General features: G+C 35.6%; 1 protein-coding gene across 5 annotated transcripts in view; it reads left to right on the top strand.

Annotated features, from left to right (window-relative positions):
- LPIN2 (lipin 2) overlaps nucleotides 1–18,601 on the top strand; it is a 98,565-nt gene extending 79,964 nt beyond the window's left edge. For all 5 annotated transcript variants that reach the window (XM_012541525.3, XM_031946587.1, XM_031946588.1 and 2 more), the window contains 8 exons: nucleotides 616–698; nucleotides 5,508–5,652; nucleotides 8,466–8,614; nucleotides 9,178–9,264; nucleotides 10,689–10,841; nucleotides 12,119–12,233; nucleotides 13,496–13,599; nucleotides 14,321–18,601. In XM_012541525.3, the coding sequence (XP_012396979.1) occupies nucleotides 616–698; nucleotides 5,508–5,652; nucleotides 8,466–8,614; nucleotides 9,178–9,264; nucleotides 10,689–10,841; nucleotides 12,119–12,233; nucleotides 13,496–13,599; nucleotides 14,321–14,465 (981 nt within the window). In that variant the 3' untranslated portion in view covers nucleotides 14,466–18,601. The remainder of the gene's footprint in view (nucleotides 1–615; nucleotides 699–5,507; nucleotides 5,653–8,465; nucleotides 8,615–9,177; nucleotides 9,265–10,688; nucleotides 10,842–12,118; nucleotides 12,234–13,495; nucleotides 13,600–14,320) is intronic.
- The last annotated feature ends 1,218 nt before the right edge of the window (nucleotides 18,602–19,819 follow it).

Raw genomic sequence — 19,819 nt, 5'->3', positions numbered from 1 at the left:
CTACCCGTCAGACACAAATGTATATGTTTATATGTAAAATTAATATATGCAAACTTCTGTTTATCAATTTTTAATTTGGATCCTGATAGCATCTCTCTTTATATGTCTTTTATTTTTAATGTATATATTTATAATAATCAAAAGGACTCACTCAACCAGAGAACATTGTATACAGTAATAGCAATATTATTTTAAGAACAACTTTGCCACTTTTTTGTCAGGTATAGAAACCATCAGAGTTCAGTTATTGTTCCATTCATTGTCTAGACTTAAGAAAGTGATGGAGAAAGATATTAAGAATGCAGATTAAACTTTGAAGACTATCTTGTGTACATTGTTTTTTTTTTCTCAGAAAGTTATTTTTAAAACATTTATCAACACACTGCTACTTAAAAATATAGGGAGGCAGACTTTGTTTCACTATAAGAAAGAAGAACTTTCTCACAATCTGAGTCCATCCCTTAGAATGGCTGTTTTATGAGGTAGCTCAGGAAGTAAGTGTTCAAACAGCAAGAAACTAGACGATCACTTTTAAAGATGTGTGATCAGTCAGACCTGCTAGATGATTTATCTTTCTACCATTATTAATTTGTGGTATGCTGTGTGTTTTTTAAGCTACCAGAGGCCAAAGAAGGGAAATCTGAGGTACCACAAGCAAGTGACTTGCCAGTGAATGCAAAAGAACAAACAAATATGAGGTGAGTGCCTTTTCATTGTCATTTCAAGAATTTTACTTGTTCCCCTTTCTCTGAGCTAGATAAATTTGCTACTATTTTTCAAAGCTTCAGAAGAAATCATTCTGTGATTTGGGACCAGAAAGGATTTTTGGATGTCCTTAGTTGGAAATTATTGTTTTGAATTTAATTTAGATAGTTAACAGGTGCTCACTTTGACTTTTCTAAAAATATGTGAAGTCAGATGATGAAAATACAGTATTCTGTAAACAAACTAAGGATCTGTCATAGTAATCATACTATTATTTGATTTTGAAGGATTGCCTTAAAATGGTATTTGTTTAAAAAGATCTAAAAGAAAAGGACCTGGAAAATAGATATGATGTACCCCCTTAAAATGCCATTTCTTTGAAGAAGCAAATTTTTCTTCTTGCCTCTTTGGAATAGTTGACACTAGTAAAATCAAACCAGTATGGTGGCTAGAATTGAATCACTAGATTATTTCTTTTTGTTAGTAACAAAAAATTGGGGTTCCTGCAGAGTTTTCCTCCATTGTCTCTGCCCTTTTCCCATTTAAATTCTTTCTTCCCCCTTCTTTCCCTCAGTTCTTTAACATAAATCTTAGATTTTTTTTTTCATTTCATATTCCTTCATCTTCCTATTTTAAGATTGTGAATAAAATCTTAAGGTGATGTTTTTGGCTTTTGAATTAAATGAGAGCAGTTAAATTTTTTTTAAACTGTAACTTTTCAAAATTCAGACATCCTTTGACAAAAGGCATCAACAGGCCTTAGTTCCCTGAACTAAAAATATAATAAGACAATAGCAAATCTTGAACAAGTTTTAATTATATTCAGATTGTGAGAATTAAAGGAGAAATAGTCTCATTAGTCACAGAAAATTGCTGGCTAATTATTTACAATTTCCAACCAATTCACAAATCTGTTAGATTTTGGAGGTAGTAGAGCAATCTTAGCACTTATATTTAAAAAAAAATTCAAAGTTAAAAGAATCCTTGACAATCTGATGTTGCTTTTTTTGTATAAGGCACTACTTATATTTCCTGGCTTTCACTTGAGAAATAAGAGTAGAACTCAAAAAAATAAAATTGTTCATTACTTAGTTTTTTTGTCTTTATACACTCTCCCTTCTTAAATTCATTCTTTATGATGTTGCTAGATTAAGCTTCCATAAGTGAAGAATTCAGTCCTTTGTTTAAAACCCTTCAATGATCTCATATTTACTATCGAGTGAAGTTCATATTCAAAAGTGTGGCATTTAAGGCCCTCTATGATTCTTGCCATTCTACCTTTCCATCCTTATCTCACAGTAATCTCCTATAATTCTTTCTACTCTGGTCATAGTGACTGCTCAGCATCCTGTCCCAGACATTCCTGACATTGTGCTTTTGTTTCCTTTTCCCTGAAATTCCCTCAGTGATTTTTGAACTCCTAATTACCCTTCAAAACCATTTTAAACATTGTGTTCTCAATAAAACTATCCCTCATTTTCCCAGTTGCTAATAATCTTGTCAGAATGTCACGCATTAGTCTTCCCCTGTATCTTTCAATAATTTGAGCATTAGGGACCCCACGTCCATCACCAAAGCAGAATACAACTCATCACAGCAAATGGTCTTTATGAGTTGCTAATAACAACATGAACTTCAGGTTTTCTCAATCTGACTTCCAACCTCATTATCCAACCAAAATTTCTTTCTCCAAAGTTATTGTCTAATTTGTCTTCTTCATAATTAACATTTTCCTTAATGTCTTTACACCCTTTAACACTATTGTTGATTTCCCCTTCTCTTTGATAGTCTCTTCTCTCTAGATTTTTATGGTCCTCTTCTATCCTTGTTCTTCCCCTTCCTGTCTTACCATTCTTACTCTGTCTTCTTTGCTGGATCTTCATCCAATTCCTTTTTTGCTGGATCTTCATCCAAGTCCCTCCTGCTAATGATCAGGGTTCCTCAAGGCTCTCTTCTTGACCTTTTTCTCTTTTCCATATATATACTATTTCACTTGATGATCTCATCAGCTCTTGTCATTTTAGTAATACATCTCTATAAACATGACCGTCAAATCTAACCTCTCTCTTGAACTCTAGCCTTACATCTCTAGCTGCTGGTCCCATAAACAACTTCATGTCCATATCTAAATTAAATTTTTTTCCCCAAATCATCCTCTCTTTCTAATTTTCCTTTAGCAACAAAGGGTACCACTGGCTTCTCAAGTCATCTAGGTTAGCACCACCCACCATCCAATAAGTCATCAAGTTCTGTAGTTTATCTACTTTCATGATAGTCCCTTTCTCTCCTCCAATACTACTATCCCCCTGGTATCAATCCTTATCATTTAATGCAAGAATTACTTAAATAGCTGATGGTTGGTCTCCTGCCTCATCTCTTCTCCAGTCCCGTCTGTCCTCCACTCAAATTGTCCAAAAGGACAAGTCTGACCATATATTACCCCTCTGTCCAATAAATTCCTATGGCTCCCTCTTACAAGGGTCAAATATAAAATCTTGTATTTGGCTTTGAAAGTCCTTGCTGTTCTTTGCATATGAAACTCTTATCTTCCAACTCTGAGCATTTTCCCTAACTGTTCTCTAAGCTTATAACTCTCTTCCTCATCATCTCTACTTCCAGGCTTCCTTCAAGTCTCAGTTAAAGACCCATTTTCTACAAGGCTTTCTTAGAGTCATTATCAAATTGCCCATTTGAAATTAGCACTGTGTGTGTATGTCTGTGTTTATTTATACATAGTTATTTTCCTGTTGTCTTCTCTCGTTAGATTATGAATTCTTTTAGAGCTCAATGCCTTGTAAATAGTAAGAACTTAGTAAATTGCTCATTGACTGACTGACTGGTGGCAAATCCTTTCGTGATGAACCTTTTCCCACTTAGTTTGTTCCTAAAATGACAAATCACACAAACTATTCCTGGACCCACACTCAAAGCCTTTCTTTCAGGCTTAGTAATACCTCTCAAAGCCTGGACTCTGTTAGTATATATCCTTTCAGTTCCCAGGTCCCTTCTATGGCAAAGTGAGTAATTAAAGTAGGACTCTTGTGGAGATTTATGTACTTATTATCACAGACTGTTTTGTATTGTAGTAATTTATTTATACATTGCATCTCTTTATTCAACTTAAAGCACAATGATGATAGGGTCCAGGCTTGATTTAATGTTTTGTATATCTCCTAGATCCTAATATAAAACTATTTAGAAAATGAAATGCAGCATTTGCTTAATTTAATTGAAAATGTCTTGGACATTTTTTCCATCTGTGGAATAAATCACTTCCTAGAGTATTTCCTAAATTACCCCTGAGAAGCTTAGCAGCATATTTTGATCTAGTAGGAAACATGCTAAAATTTAACTTATTTTTAATAGATAAATGTGTACTATCTTTCCCAATAATTTGTTTTTATAAAGTCTAGACTTCTTAGCCTAGTATTCAAGACTCTCTCCATGATCTGGCTCCAGCCTATGTTTTCTAACTGGGTCTCACATGAATCTTCTTCATGTACTTAGTTCTAGTCAAATTGGACTATTCAACCTGTTCTTGCTCTTGTTCTATTCTTTTCTATTTCCACATCTGGAAGATATTATTTGCTGTCACTGTTTCCTCCCATGTCCCTCTCTTCATCTATTGCAATATATCTTATCCTTAAAGGTCCCATAGCCTCATTGAAACCTTACTTGGGTTTCTTTCCCTGAGCCTTTCTCTCCCTTTCCTCCCCTTCCCACCAAAAAAAAAAAAAAAAAACCAAGTAATCTCTCTCTCCTTTAATTTCTTACAACCCTATATCTCTATCTTGTGTATGTATTTTAACATATTCCTGTCTTATTTTCCCTCTCTGTTTTATCTTTCTGATGTATAGTTTCTTGAAGATAGAGACTACATTTCCATCTTTGTTACTCTAGTGTGGTATTTTGAATATAGTGGGAATTTAATACGTTTGTGTTAAGTAAGATTTTCCTGGATCATTTCTTTTCTAATTGTGTTGCACACACACATACCCCAAAACTCTAGTGGTTCTCTCTTATCTCCAGGAGCAAATGGAAAATCCTCAGTTTGAAGTTTAAACCTCTTCAAAATCTGAACTCTTTCTCCTTACACATAAATCCCCTCTACTTACACTACAATCCAGACATATTGGTCTAATTTGCTAGTTTTCCTTTCTTCACACCTGGAGTATTTTCTTCCCTCCTCTTCTTAGAATCCCTGACTTCTTTTAAGATTCAGTTCAAGTGCTGCCTTTTGCTAGAGGTTTTTCCCATATCTACGCCACAGCTACTGGTACTTTCCCCTCTAAGATTGCTTTCCATCTATTCTTTATCTGTCTTATATACTTTCTTATGTACATATAATTTCTCCCATTAGGTTGTCAGCTTCTTGAGGGCAGGAAATGTTTTTGTCTTTCTTTGTATCTTCCATGTTTAAAAGCACAGAACATTGTAAGCATTTAATAAATGCTAATTTTTTCCTATTTAATTTACTATTTTTTTCTCAATTGCTTGTAAAAACAATTTTAAAATTCTTTTTTCAAATTTTGAGTTCCAAATTCTCTCTCCTTCCCCATTGAGAAGGGAAGCAGTTTAACATAGGTTGATACATGGGTAGTCATGCAAAACATAGGTCAGTGTAAATCATACTGTGAAAGAAAATATAGACAAAAAAATAAAGAAAATATATTTGATCTGCATTTAGACTTCATCTGTTCTTCCCCTGGAAACATCATCAATCCTTTAGAATTGTTGGGAATCATCGTATTGTAGCGAATAGCTCAGTTAAATAAATGCTAATGTTGATTGTTGTTATATAGGCCAACTGAAAATGATTCATCTAGTGACGAGGATTCCCAGGAGCTTAAAGAGTCCCTCAAAATCGATCCTGTCCCAGTAGAACACTTGAGTCATGGAAGTACTACTTCTTATAAGAAGTCACTTAGACTTTCTTCAGACCAAATCGTAAGTACATATTGTACATATTGTGCATTGTAGTATGGAACGTTTATTTAACACTTTAAAATTTTACAAACTCTTTTCTAGATCACAACTCTATGAAGGAATTAGTGAAATAACCTTTATTCCTTTTTTAATAGAATAGGAAACTGAGGCTCAGGTTGTTTTAAGTAAGTTGCTTAGACATATAACTAATAAAATATCAAAGCAGTGATTTGAATTGAGGTCCTATGAGATCAAAGCCATTTTTTTTCCTATGATACCAAGATGTATGAAAAAATTTTATTTATATATGTGTTTATATGTATACATATATACATACATGTATATATATATTTAAGAAAAATTTTATTAATGTATTCATGTAATTCATCTCTTATTTCTTACTCTTTTGAATTTTCTCCAAGGTATTTTGACTATTAAATGAAAAAGTGAAAGCATGTGAATAATTTTCACTTAAATATAAAAATGTTTTTATGGCCTGGGAGAGAGGTTGTATGTAGGAGCTCTATGATGCATAGATACCTGTGGGGGAATCCTTCCCCCATTCCAACTATGGGGTACAAGAATGAGTGTCCTAAAATAAAGAGAGTTTATTCATTTTGAAAACTGATCATTTTTCCTAATTAAATATTTATTGGACATAGTATTCCTCACATGATGCTAATCCCTGTAGAGAATACAAAAGCATAAATATTTTCAAGAATAACTTGAAAGATGAGACTAAGGCACATGAAATAATTAGAAAATGATACCAGACAGGAGATATTTAAGTGCCCAGCAGTATGACAGAGACTAAGGACTTAAAAAGTTTAAAGAAAGAAAGTAAATATCTGTGTAGCTTGGCTAGTTGGACAAAGCTGCAGAGGAAAGGTAGGGTATGCCTCTGAGCCTCTAAAAAAGATAAACTTTGGATAAAAGGGGAGGAGAACAAAATATAGCCCAGCACAAAGTTGTGAATAAGTAAGGGATGGAACAGTGAAAAGACCAGCCTGACAAAATCAGAGAGTTAGGTTATTCTTGCTGGGAAATCATTGGAAATAAGTTTGGATGGAATGGATTAATTTGAATTGTGGATAGCCCTTGAATAGTAGTGAAACAAGACTTGAATGTGGTAGGTAATAGAAAGCTATGGAACATTTTTCACATGATGAAATGATGAAAAATCTAGGGCAAAAGCTCATTATGGGTCTCAAAACTTTACTTACTGAGTATATCCAGAAAAAAAACTATTAGGGAGCCAGAGGAGCAAGTAAGTTGGAATAGAGGAGAGGAAATTGCAAATCCTAGGAGGTGGATGCTTTCAAAGACCTTCAGAGTTAGAAGGAACCTCATTACATCCTATAGTTCAACTCGCTCACTAGATGAAATACACAGATTCTTGGGAGGTCGTAGAATATGTTCAGAGCAGAACGCATGCTAGTGCCAGAATCTCCTGACCTCTATGGCATATAAATGTTATTCTTTCTCATCTTAGAATCTTGAATGTTCCTAACAAAATTGACTGCTTTCCTCCTTCATCCCCCCCAAAGAAAATCCCTTCCTTGTTCTAAGAACAGGAAAAGGCTTGTTTGTATTGATGTAAAAATAGGGAATTTATGTTTGTGAGAAGAAAAATTATTTATTTCTTCCTCAAAATTGGATAAAGGAAATTTGATGGCTTGAGTAAAAATATGGCAAAATTTTAAAAGTCAACCCACAGAAAATGGTAAATTGTTACCAGCCCTGTGAGTTAGATCATTTAAAGATGGTTGGCTCACAAGAGACAGTGAGCATCAGTAGCCCATGTAGTACACAGAGTTCTTGTTTTTTCTCTCATGTTTTCACTACAGTTCTCATCCACAGCCTGATTTGATTTAGAGCTATCCTTATTCTTTCTTAGTTTTGCCTACATAAATACTGTTGCATTTAACTAATCTTTACCAGGACCTATACCATTGTGCAACACAGTCTTCTTAGAATGAGGAAAATTTATCTCCCTGAATTCAAATCTGGCTTCAGACACTTATGGTGTGACTCTGCCCAAGTCACCTCATTCTTTTTGCCTCAGTTTCCTCATCTGTAAAATGAATTAGAGAAGGAAATAACAAAACACTCTAGTATCTTTGCTAAGAAAACCTCAAATGGGATGAAGAGACTCCAGATATCATTGAATTCAGCCCACCCCTTTTACAGATGAAAGAAATGAGCTGGAAAAGTTGAGGTGACTTCTCCAAGTTCATACAGGATCAGGACTGGAATTTGAATCCAGATCCTGTGACTTCAGAATCAGTGTATAACGTGTTGCCTCTATTTGTACTTCCTAACATCACCATGGTGATTTTTATTCAAATAAGCCTTATTTCAAGAATATTTGGTTTCTCACTTATGGAATCAGTAGTATTTCTATTCCCTCCATGAATGCAGATTGCAGCCCCCCTTTGCCTTGACAGGTCTTTAAGAGTTACTGGGACCAGGAAGTTTAACATCCTCTGACCAAATTAGCAATGGGTTTCTTTGAACTTGGGTCAATCCTTGGATAATTGATCTCTGCCAGAGTTTATTCAGCATTTCTTCTTGTCTAGCCTTTGAGAATCTCCACATGGGTCAGTGTCAGTCAGTCATTCAGCATTTCTTGAGCACTTACTACATTTGACGCACCATGCTTAACAGCGAGAATACAAAAAAAAAGCATTAATGATGAGAATTCTAGTGGACAGACATTTCTAATCTAGGAAATGTTTCAGCTTCACCAAAGCTATTTTGTGCATTTGTGTATCTGAATCTAAATCTCAGAGATATATTTAGACACTTCCCCTACCCTCCCTGCTTTTATAAAGGCAAAACTGAAGCTCCAAGATGGTCCAAATGATGTCGTGTTTAGCATCACAACCCAGTATCAAGGTACCTGTCGCTGTGCAGGAACCATTTACCTGTGGAACTGGAATGACAAGATCATAATTTCGGATATCGATGGAACAATAACCAAGTAAGTAGAAGGAAATTGTTTGGGCTTTGGGGAGAATGTGAGCTCATGTACCTAGGTGGCTTCTGTTTCACTGATTTTTTTGGACACATTGCCAGTGATGAGCTGCACTTTGGAGAGATCATAGATGCTAATCCAAGCACATGACCCTTTTATATCAATGTTTTGAATTTAGAGAGGTTAGACAGAAGTGATTGTAAGGAGTCTGTTGCAAAGTTCCTACTCAGATTTACCATCTGGATCTCAAGAGAATGATTTCAGGTTTAAAGTTGCTTCAGAAGTTTGCTTTGCAAATGACTTCCTTATCCTTATAAAGTGTGTTGATGAAATCATCCCAATTGCTTCTTTGGTCCAACTATCAGGCTGTTCTTTGGATGAAGCAGCTGCCTGACTTCCTAATCTGCATTTTGTATTGCTGATGGATTTTTTCCCCCTTAGGTGGAGGGAGATTTAGGGGAAAGTAACAGAGCATCATTTAACTAGATAGTAAAATTTTCAGCTTTCTACAATTGTGTAATTCACCCTTCATTCTTGGTGTTTATTTCTTTTGCTTGTTTTTCTCTTAGGTCTGATGCTTTAGGGCAGATTCTCCCACAGCTGGGCAAAGACTGGACTCATCAGGGCATAGCAAAACTCTACCACTCCATCAATGAGTATGTATTCCTTCTAGCATGAAAAAGAGCTCTGGGAATCTAGAATTGTTTTGGCCTACTTATTTAAGGAATAAAATAATGTTAATCATTTGTGACAAAGGATTCCCCTTTAAAATTTAAGTATGGGGCAGCTAGGTGGCACAGTGGATAGAGCACCAGCCCTGAAATCAGGAGGACCTGAGTTCAAATGTAGCCTTAGACACTTAACACTTACTAGTTGTGTGACCCTGGGTAAATCATTTAACTCCAATTGCCTCAGCAAAAAAAAAAAAAAAAAAAAAAAAAATTAAGTACAACTCCCTTCTGCTTTTGGAAGGTGATAGATAACAGAATACACAGGCATACACAGGCACTCAAGTTTTCCAGGGAACCTTTTAATCTCCCATTCTTTCTTTCCTTGTGGGATCATGAGGTCATAGAGAAAGCTGAAGTGGACCTTAGAGATTATCAAGCCCAGCTTCCTTGTTTTATAAATGAGGAAACAAGGCACAGTGAGTTCAAACAATTTGCCCAAAGTCACACTTCTAGTAAGTTTGTGAGGCAGGATTTGAATTCAGATCCTCGTGATTCCAGTTCTCAATCCATTGCACCACCTAATTGCCTTTCCTCATCCACTATGTACATACACTTTCTTTCAAAATTTTCTCAGTGCTTTTCTAAGGCAAAAATTGGGGGCAATAAATCAGTAATGTGATGGTAATATGTGTCATGTCTCATTCCTAGTCCTATTCCATTTTGATTCTTAGTTATAGTGTGATGATTTGTCAAGAGGAAATGGTTGCCTTTTAATTTCTATAGCTGCATATACTTTTGAATCTCTTCAAAACATGTTAGGGAGTGCTTTCCATAGAAAAGTTTGAGGATTCCTCAACATAGACTAACAAGTACCAGAATATGAGTAGGCAGAAATGTTTATACTGAAGCTTAGGTTTACACATTTCTACTTCACAGATACACACACACACACACACACACACACACGCACCCCTTTTATAAATAGAGGCCTGTATCTGTCCATTAGGACAGAATTAGCAGGAATAAGAACCAAATTTTTCTTATGTTCTAAATGGTTAATGAATGTTAGCTCACAATCTAATATAATTAAATAATCTTTAGTTTTTGGGGTAGTGGGTAGTCTGTGTTATTTTTTGCTCCATATTATTGCTTAAGAAAAGGTAAAAATTCATGTTTTTAGCTTACTTTTTCTCCTAGGTGATTCTCTTATTATGAGTGATTATGAAAAAAGAAGTTGGGTCTTTTCTTTTAAAATTGTATTTTCTTCCCTTGAATTATAACTTATATTTAGATAATTTGGTCTATAACTAATTTTGTATTTCTACAATATTCAATATTATAGGTAGCTGCCCTTAGGAAACATTGGTATTACCCATTTCTCAGTGGAAAAAATGTGTGTTCTTTTTTAGGAATGGGTACAAATTTCTATATTGCTCAGCTCGTGCCATTGGAATGGCAGATATGACACGAGGGTACCTGCACTGGGTCAATGACAAGGGAACTATCCTTCCTCGGGGGCCTTTGATGTTGTCTCCAAGCAGCTTATTCTCTGCTTTTCATAGGTATGTGTGTTTACAAATGGAACATTTTATCTCTGAGTGTGTGCGTGGTTGGTTAGTTGGGGATGCTGTTGTGCTAGAATGGTCTTTCTAAGGTGTCAGTAAGTAATGGTAATAATATGTGGCTGAATATAACGTCAGAAATTTGATCATTGCTATGGGTATTCCTTCCACCATTGCAAATTGCAGCCCCTCTATTACTTTGCAAAGTCTTCAGGAATTGCCATGATTTATTCTCCTCTTCCCCAACATTGCCCCCCCCCAAGAAATTCATAATCTCCTATTCAAATATAGTTAGGTTAATCATGTGTTTGTGTGTTGTCTGTGTATGTATATATACATACACAAACACATTTATGTGAATATATGAATATATGTGTATTTTTATATGTCCATTGCTTTTCTTGATTCAGTATATTTAGGTTATTCTTTTACTCAGGGAATGGAATTCCTTATTCTGTGTGTACAAGGCACTGAACTGTACTAGGTGTTGGGTCTACAAAGACAAGCGCCTACTCTCAAAAAAATTTACATTCTACTGGAGCTAAAAGTGGTGAGGGAATCAATTTAAAATCTCCCTCAAAGGATTATTGTGAAGATCAAATGAGATCATTAGATCAGAGTTTCTTAAATATTTTCACCTAGAAATTTCTATGTAATTCTAGTTATATAGGTATATAAATCAAACATTTATTGATAATAAATCATAATTTCAAACCCTCACATAGTTATCAGACCCCATATGAGGGAGTCACAAACCATTATTTAAAAAGCTGGGATAGAGGTAATGTTCTTTACATGCCATAAAGCACTTTATAAATATTAGCTATTATTATTACTATCATGATTTTTCTTGAAGAGTACATTTGACAGACCTTTTGTTCCACTAGTATCTGTGCAGTATTAAAAGGAGTCAAAAGAAAGCCCCTTGCATGTGGAAACTGCTATGGAGTATTTTATAAGATGAGTCAGAACAGATGAGATAGTATAGATAAGTAGCTTATAGTTTGCATTATTAGAGTGAAGTAACCACATAAGTGAACTTCATAGCTCTATCAGAGTATCTGACACAGTGGAAAAGTGATACATTGTCCTAGAAGGGTCTTTACATCACCAAATTTAAGATGGAGCATCTTAATTGATGAAAATTTTCTTGAAGATAATTCTAAAGATTAAGAAGTGAGATGAGAAGAAGAAATGAAACACCAAAAAGCCAAGAACTTAATATTAGGCAAGGTTATCATCTGATATTCCTTGATTATGTTCCTATTTTGTTCTAGGGAAGTGATAGAGAAGAAACCTGAAAAGTTCAAAATTGAGTGTTTGAATGATATCAAGAATTTGTTTGCTCCAAGTAAAGAACCGTTCTATGCTGCTTTTGGAAATCGGCCAAATGTAAGTTTATATCACCTCCCTGTGTAATGGGTTCTAGTCTGCTGGAAATCCACTGAAATTATTCTTATCATTTGTTTTATTTTAGGAAGTTTATCACATCAGAATTTTCCAAACTATCTGACGAAAATGAATTTCTCTCCTACAGGAATGATCATGTCAGATTCAATTTAATTCTGCAAATTTCTAAAAAACAAAACAAACAAACAAACAAAAAAAAAAACACCACCCACTGAGTATAAGACTCAGTGATTAAGCAACAGAGGAAAACAAGAAATTCTTTGTTCTCAGAGAGCTTATATTCTAGTAGAATATAAGGATCTACTATAAAATTTTTAGAAGAAACAATAAAAATTTTAGTTTTTTTCCACATTCCCATTAGTAATTGGGAACCTGTGAGGTCTCTCTGCTTTAGAACTTTTAGTTAAACCAAAAACATCTTTTTTTTTTTTTTTTTTTGCTTTTATGATTTTTCTGCTTTTTTTCTTATGGGTTCTGTTTTCCCTCTGTGCAGATGTTAGCTGTGAGTTAATCAGAACTAAGGGCTCACAGATGAAATGGACAGAGCACTGAAAAGCACAAACAGCAAAGCAAAACCTGATGTGTTGTGATTATGCTACTTATTAGCTGCATTATCTTGGCCAAATCCCTTCTAATCTGGAAACCATTTTCCTTAGCTGTACAACTAGGAGTTTGTACTGAATTTTCTCTGACTTTCCTTCCAATTTTAACATGGCATGACTCTGACTTTTGGTCATGTTCAATCAATATGCATTTATCAAGTATCTGTGATATATCCCAAGCATTGCATGCTACATGTAAGGAGTAAAAGTGAATCTGTCTCTGCTCTAAAGGAGCTTATCACCAGCACAGAGACAATGTCTTTATGTGTATATGTATATATATAAAAATTCTATAAAAGGTCATGGGTAGGGGGAGAGACTTGCAGCTTAGTGGTCCCAAATTCTAGCAATTCATAATTATTTTCTGGGCTAAGTTGTGATGCAAGAGGAGGTTCCTAGTGTCTAGGAATCAGTGATGCTGCCTTTCCTGCAAGACTCCCCTATCCCAGCACCCAAGGGGTCCCTTTTTGCCTTGTGTCACCATTGAGTTTGCCTATTGCTTGGAGCTCAGCTACAGGGGCAAAATAAAAAGTGTCTGGGTCTTTGTGTTTTCCTTAAATAGGCTCTTTTTGCCCATTACTTGCCTGTCTTAAGAATTTGAAAAGTCTTTGACCGTTTCCTCTTTTCTTATTTTTTCTGCAGGATGTATATGCCTACACACAAGTTGGGGTCCCAGACTGTAGAATATTCACAGTGAATCCCAAAGGAGAATTAATACAGGAACGGACCAAAGGGAACAAGTCATCGTAAGAGCTTTTCCATTTCTCATTAGGGTACATAGTTGCAGGGAGTGTGAGTTGGAAACGAAGTTATAAACTTTAACTGGGAAGTCCCTGCTGAACCAAGATGACAGTCCTAACTTAAGGAGATCTTTCTTTTTGCCTGGTTTTTTCTTTCTCCTCTGCCTCACAACAAACCATCCACAAACCAGACTTTGAAAATGAAATTTAACTGACCTGGACATTAATAAATTCAGTTTGTCGGGGAGGGGGTCCTAGATATATGTTGTTGGTTTTTTTCTTCTACATATTTAAGGGATACAAGATATAGAGTCATTCAAGTCTGTTGCTACACACTTATATGCCAGGCATTAGGGAATACAAAGAAAGGCAAAAGGCAGCCCTTGTTCTAAAAGAACTCAGTCTAATGGGTTCACAGACAATATGCAAATAACTGTAAAAAACAAAGTGTATGCAGGGAAAATTGGAAATAGTCAACAGAAGAAAGGCACTAGAAATGGAACAGGAAAGCTTTCCTATAGAAGGTGGATGGGATGTTAGTTGGGATTTAAAGGAAGCCAGGAAGCCAGGGAGATCATTCCAGGCTTAAGGGATACTCAATGAAAATGGCCAGAATTGGGAGATTGAATGTCTTATTCATCAGTAATCTCTAATTTTATATCTCTTGCTCAGCTTTAAAAGTCTGACTTCTGTGTTTCTTCCCTACCCCACCTCCCTTCTCATCTAGGTATCACAGGCTGAGTGAACTTGTGGAACACGTGTTCCCACTTCTCAACAAAGAACAGAATTCTGCTTTTTCATGCCCAGAATTCAGTTCATTTTGCTACTGGCGAGACCCAATCCCTACAGTGAACATGGATGACCTGGCTTGAATGTTGTCACCTCTTCAGGAAAAGGGATCTTCAGATGCTCAGGCTCGCTGTGAAGAGTGAAAAGCACTTCTGAAGTGGGGGCACATTCATCTTACCTTAGATCCATAGGTGTTGAGGCACAAACCATCCAGAGCAGTGAAAGGCCCAGCTGCCTTTTTTGCTTCACTCTCCTGGCTTGGCTTGGGGATTGATAGTATCTGGAACTTAACACTGCCAGAGCCCATGGTACCAGAAGGTAGAGTGAAGATGAAGCATTAGCCTTAAGTTTGTAGTCCTATGCTTCTCTTGTTGCATACCTTTTGTATTTGGTGGTTTGTTTTCTTTTGTTTTTTTTTCCCCTTTTAATTGCTGAAATTAAAAGGTGGAAAGGAGAAGCCAAAAAAAAAAAGTGCACCAAAAAGTTATGGAAAGTAGATTGGAGTAGTCCCCAACCAGGCACTTTGGATTTGTTTCCATGTATTACCAGGGTATTTTTAGAGGATTAATTGTTCGGTATACTGTTACAGGGCCAATTGATAATTTAGGTACAGAATCTGTATATATCTGTTCTTAAAAAATCTTACTTGGAAAATATGAAAGAATAGCTGCTTAGATGTACAAATGTGTTTTATCATATGTACGGCAATATTGGCACTCATTAATCAAATCCCCATTACTTATTCATATACTGAAGCTTTGTCATTTTTCTTCATTACATTCAACAGTGACATCCTCCCTTCCCCTGTCCCTGAGCCACACACATTCAACCCCCTTTAAACAAAGCAATTCTTATTTGAATCTTAATGTAAGAAATAGCTTTTCTTACATTAAAACATTGTGATCTTTTCAGGGAAGAAATTACTTTAATTTTTCTTTTCTGTTATTGCCCTAGTGAAGCCTTTTTATTGTTCCACCTCAAGACTTAGCCAAGAAAGACAAATTACACCTGTGCTTGTTTCTTTTACACCATAAATATCAAATAATGGGAATCTCAGTAGAATTTGTAGGCCAGTAAAGCACATGCAAATGCACATGGTTCCATGTTTCTATGAGTGCATTATCAGAACTCCAGTTGGCACTTGTTGGCCATACTGTCTCTTACTCAATTAGTTCCATGTTCTCAGGAAAACCAGGTAAGCGTGTTCATGTCAGGTGATTTCTTACCTGGGGTGAAGCTGTTTCTGGAATTCACAGTTGGCATTAATTTCAGAAGGCAAAATCTCTTAGGGATAAGATTTAATTATGTTGATCAGATTTGCTAAAGCAGTGTCCTTCTGTTGGCTACTCGGGGTCTCCCTTCATGGTTAGATTGTAAAGATTAACATTCAGTTGGGGGTTTTAATCTGGTCTCATGACAAAACCAAGAGAAATTGAAAGCTTTTTTTTGTTGGGTGGTAGGGGAGGGTAGGTAAAGAAGGGTTTCACTGTGGATTATCTATCCCTGACGAAAAGCTCCAGGACAATCATTTGGAGTCCTCATGTTTGCCGTGTTACAAGTCTAGGTCAGTACAGACAAATCAGTATGTGCAGATTTGGAATGTATTCCATTGATAGAAAGGTGGGAAGCACAAAATGGTTTTATGGGAGATATCTATAGTGAAGTAGAGCAATGAAATTTGTAGACTTAAAATTGAGGTGTTTTTACCAGAAAATCAATAGCTGGACTTCCTAGTTTAAATTGAAAATTGCAGGTAGTTACTATAGTCGCTCTTGCCACCAGTGGTCTACCTCTCCAAATGGCACCACATTATGAAGAAATTGAGAGTTTTTGTACTCTAGGTTATTTTTCAGAAGTCGGGTTGGACACTCAACCATGAATAGACAAGTGTGATGTCTCTTTTGGGGACTGTTCCTTCAGAGTGTCTATTCTTGGGAATGAGTAGAGAAGAAATTTGGAGTGAACTCTGCTATATATATATATAAATAAATAAAAGGGTATATATGGGGCTATATATATAGTCCAGTCATTGTTTTTCAATGAACTGAGATGGCAGTGGCATAAAATGGGAACCACTTAGGAAAATAAAACTATTCTAATTGATTTTCTGTTATTCCTAGTTCTTTCTAGGAGCCACTTTGAATGATAAGCATTCTCAGTTTTGACCTGCCTTTCCTACTGTGAAAATATTGATCTAGAAATGGGTTAGAGAAATAGGATACGGTCAGTCCTCCAGGTCAGAATGACTTGGAGTTTTCTTTGTGTCTTAACTATTGACCCTGGTTGGTTTGAGTTAATGTGGAGCTCACTTCAAATGCAAGGGGGAAAATGTGAAATGCCTTGGATGATTTTCTGTGGCAAAACTCAAGAATCAAATGTTCCCCAATTAAGGGGCAAAAGAGTCTCCAGTATTTCAGAATGACTAATTTGTTTAGGGATCCAATTGAAGTATTTATCCATATTAAGTTAGGGAAAGTAGATTATATTTATGAAGTTCTACCTAGTGAATTAATCATAGTAGAGTGTATGTATATATATGTGTATGTATACAAATATACAAATACACATATATATATATATATTTACATGCATATATATATAGATAACTTTATTTTCATAAATGCCAGTAGCATGTCATCTATAAAGCTCATGCTTATGAGCTCTACTCACCTAACCTCCAGATGTAAGGGTGTTTGGGGTTATTTTTTATACATACAGTACAAAAAAATTCTGAATATACCCACCCTTTCTTGAGTCCCCATTCAAAGGAGATACAGGAGTTTGACTGGTTTTATTTCTCTTTAATGAACAGTCTTCTCATTGGACACACAGACAGGCCTTTTTGGATCCGGCCTTGGAATTGAATTCTCACATCTATGTAATTGCTGTGACTCTACCCTTTTGTGTTAGTGTCATAAGAAATGGGCTTTAATGGGGCCCACTTGTTGCTTTGTGCTGCAGTCTGATTCAGTGGCTCTGTGTATGCTAATTAACAGGTTATTCTCTTTCCTTATTTAAAAAAAAAAAAAACCTCTTGTACTGGAAGTAGGTGATTTGCTCTGATGATAGTGTTATTCAAGTATTAAGTTTGTGCTAAAATCCCATTGTCATTTTGCTACAAATGACTTTTGTTCTTTCTGTGAAAGAGATGAAATTGAGTGTGTTTGTACACCAACCCTTAAGATGGTGTGTTAATGAAGATATGTTATTCCCACTTATTTGAAGTCATGTGAGAAACTGTATGTTTCAGCAGTAATAGGAGCGACTAAGGAATGTTGGAGTGCAGATTTGATCAGTCTTACTGCACAGCATTCTTATCTCCAGTGATTCAATAGCTTGAATTTCCTTTAAAAATAATAAAATCAGTCTTATTAACTTTACCAATTGCTTTTATATCCATGTGCTTTGAGCTTGTACTTCTGCAAAATGTAAAATTTGTCCATGTTGATCAGACTGTTATAGAAGTGCAGGTAGGGTGGTCCCAGAGCATGCAAATTTAGCCTTTTCAAATTCTTTTACTGTGTTTAGATGTTCTTTTTCCATAATTTTTAACTGGGGGGAAATCTCTTGCTGTTTAAATGCCCTAAAATGACAACTGCTAATTTGTAGGGAGCTTCAGGAGAGACAGCTAATCCAACTGAAAAGTGTGGGCTATTGTTGGACCAACTGCCCATGAGACTTCACCATTTTAAGCCTCATTGCATCTCCAAGGGCCTTTGAAGAGGTCTATAGGAAAGGTGCACTTAAGATTAAGAAAAAAAATAGATTATAAAGCCAAGTTCCTTCTCTTATAGAAAGATGGTGAACGTGTAACTACACAAGAAATGTTATCAGCTTTGAAGTGATAGATTTTGCTGTGTGAAGCTTGAGTTCCTTGTGTTCGGTTCTGCTTTGTTGGGTGAAACTGGTTCGAAACTTAATTTTTCTTAGAAGCAAGATGAAAACTATTATTGTTGGTTTGTTTTGAAGGTATATAAAATGTGGGGATTTTTCAGTGCTTTTGATATAATTAAGTTGAGATTATGGTGACGTATTTGATTATTGGACAGCAAAGACACTAATGAGTTTTTTTACGTTGTCTAAAATAAATCTGAGCATCAGTAGGATAATTTGGGTTTGGTAAAGAGACTGCATTACCGTGGGGTAAATGGCTCACATTTTGGTGCAATGTTTGATGTTCAAAACAAAATGTTCTGATAATAAACAAATGTAAACTAAATACATTGACTGTTTATTCTTTTCAAGGATATCCAACCCATCAAGATGTCTGAGTTCTTGCCAGAAAAGCAAACTGTTCAATTGGAATTGATCATTTCCATAAATTAGCATTCCAATCTCTGTAGACAGATTTATTTACAAAAAGGGATTTCTTTTTTTGGTTATTTTTTAAAATGTGTTTCCCAAAGTTAGCACACAGCCAGCAGGAACCAGCCTCTCCTGCTTTGTGGATTTAGCCAAGGAATGATTCATTCATACATATGCAATTTCTATTGTTTTTTGACTAGTGTTAGCAAAATTGCCTTCACCTCCCGGCCTTCCTTCTCTTTCAGAGTTTCTCTCTGCACATAATGTTCAGAATTCTTAGAGCTGTATCCTGTCAGTTTCATGGAATTGGCTAAAGTTGATCTACATTAGATATTGACTCCAGTCTACTAACACTTTTCAAAGGAAAAAAAAAATTGAAATTCTTTCTTCCAAGTAAATTCCTTCCTTCGGTGATTTCCAATGGATTATTTGAATTCTGTTCCTTTACAGAGCTCTTTCTTAACCCTTAATCATGAATATGTGTTCAAGCTCTAACTTCATAAGTGAATACTCATCTGTGTTACAAAGTTAAACCATGAAAACAATCTTTTACATTGAACCTTAATTCATTGTTTATGTGGAGTTGGGAATGATTATTAGATCTGAGAAACCTGGCACTGTGGAAATCAGTTAGTTGGGTATAAAAAAGATGAGCCCAAACTGGGAAAAAAAAAGGCATCTTTCATGAATAATTTGTGGGAGAGTCATTCAAGAGGAAATGCCTCTGCTCACAAAAACTAAAATGTTCGAGTGTTAGCACTTTCCACCATTTCTCTAAGTTGTGAATGACTAACTGCTGATTACAATCAGACATGTTGTTTGTAGTTTTTGAGACCATAGAGGGAAATGTATATATGTGTCTGAATATAGTGCCTGGCAAATAGTAAGTGCTTCATAAATGTTCAGTGATTGACTGATATATACACACTTATATTGATGGGTATCTTATTTCTTTTTTTTCTTTCTTTCTTTTTTTTTCTTTTTTTTTTTTTGACTTGCCTGCTTTGATCCCAAAGGGCAAAAATGTATCCTCCCTTGGATAGGATGTGCCATCATCAGAAGGCACTTGAGTATTTAGTGCACTAATCCTGTGGCAAAAGCAGGCAATATCTGCCTATTTCATGCCTTTGCA

The sequence above is a fragment of the Sarcophilus harrisii genome, chromosome 1 (assembly GCF_902635505.1).
Source record: "Sarcophilus harrisii chromosome 1, mSarHar1.11, whole genome shotgun sequence".
Classification (NCBI taxonomy): domain Eukaryota; kingdom Metazoa; phylum Chordata; class Mammalia; order Dasyuromorphia; family Dasyuridae; genus Sarcophilus; species Sarcophilus harrisii.
This window is presented reverse-complemented; position numbering and strand designations above follow the sequence as displayed.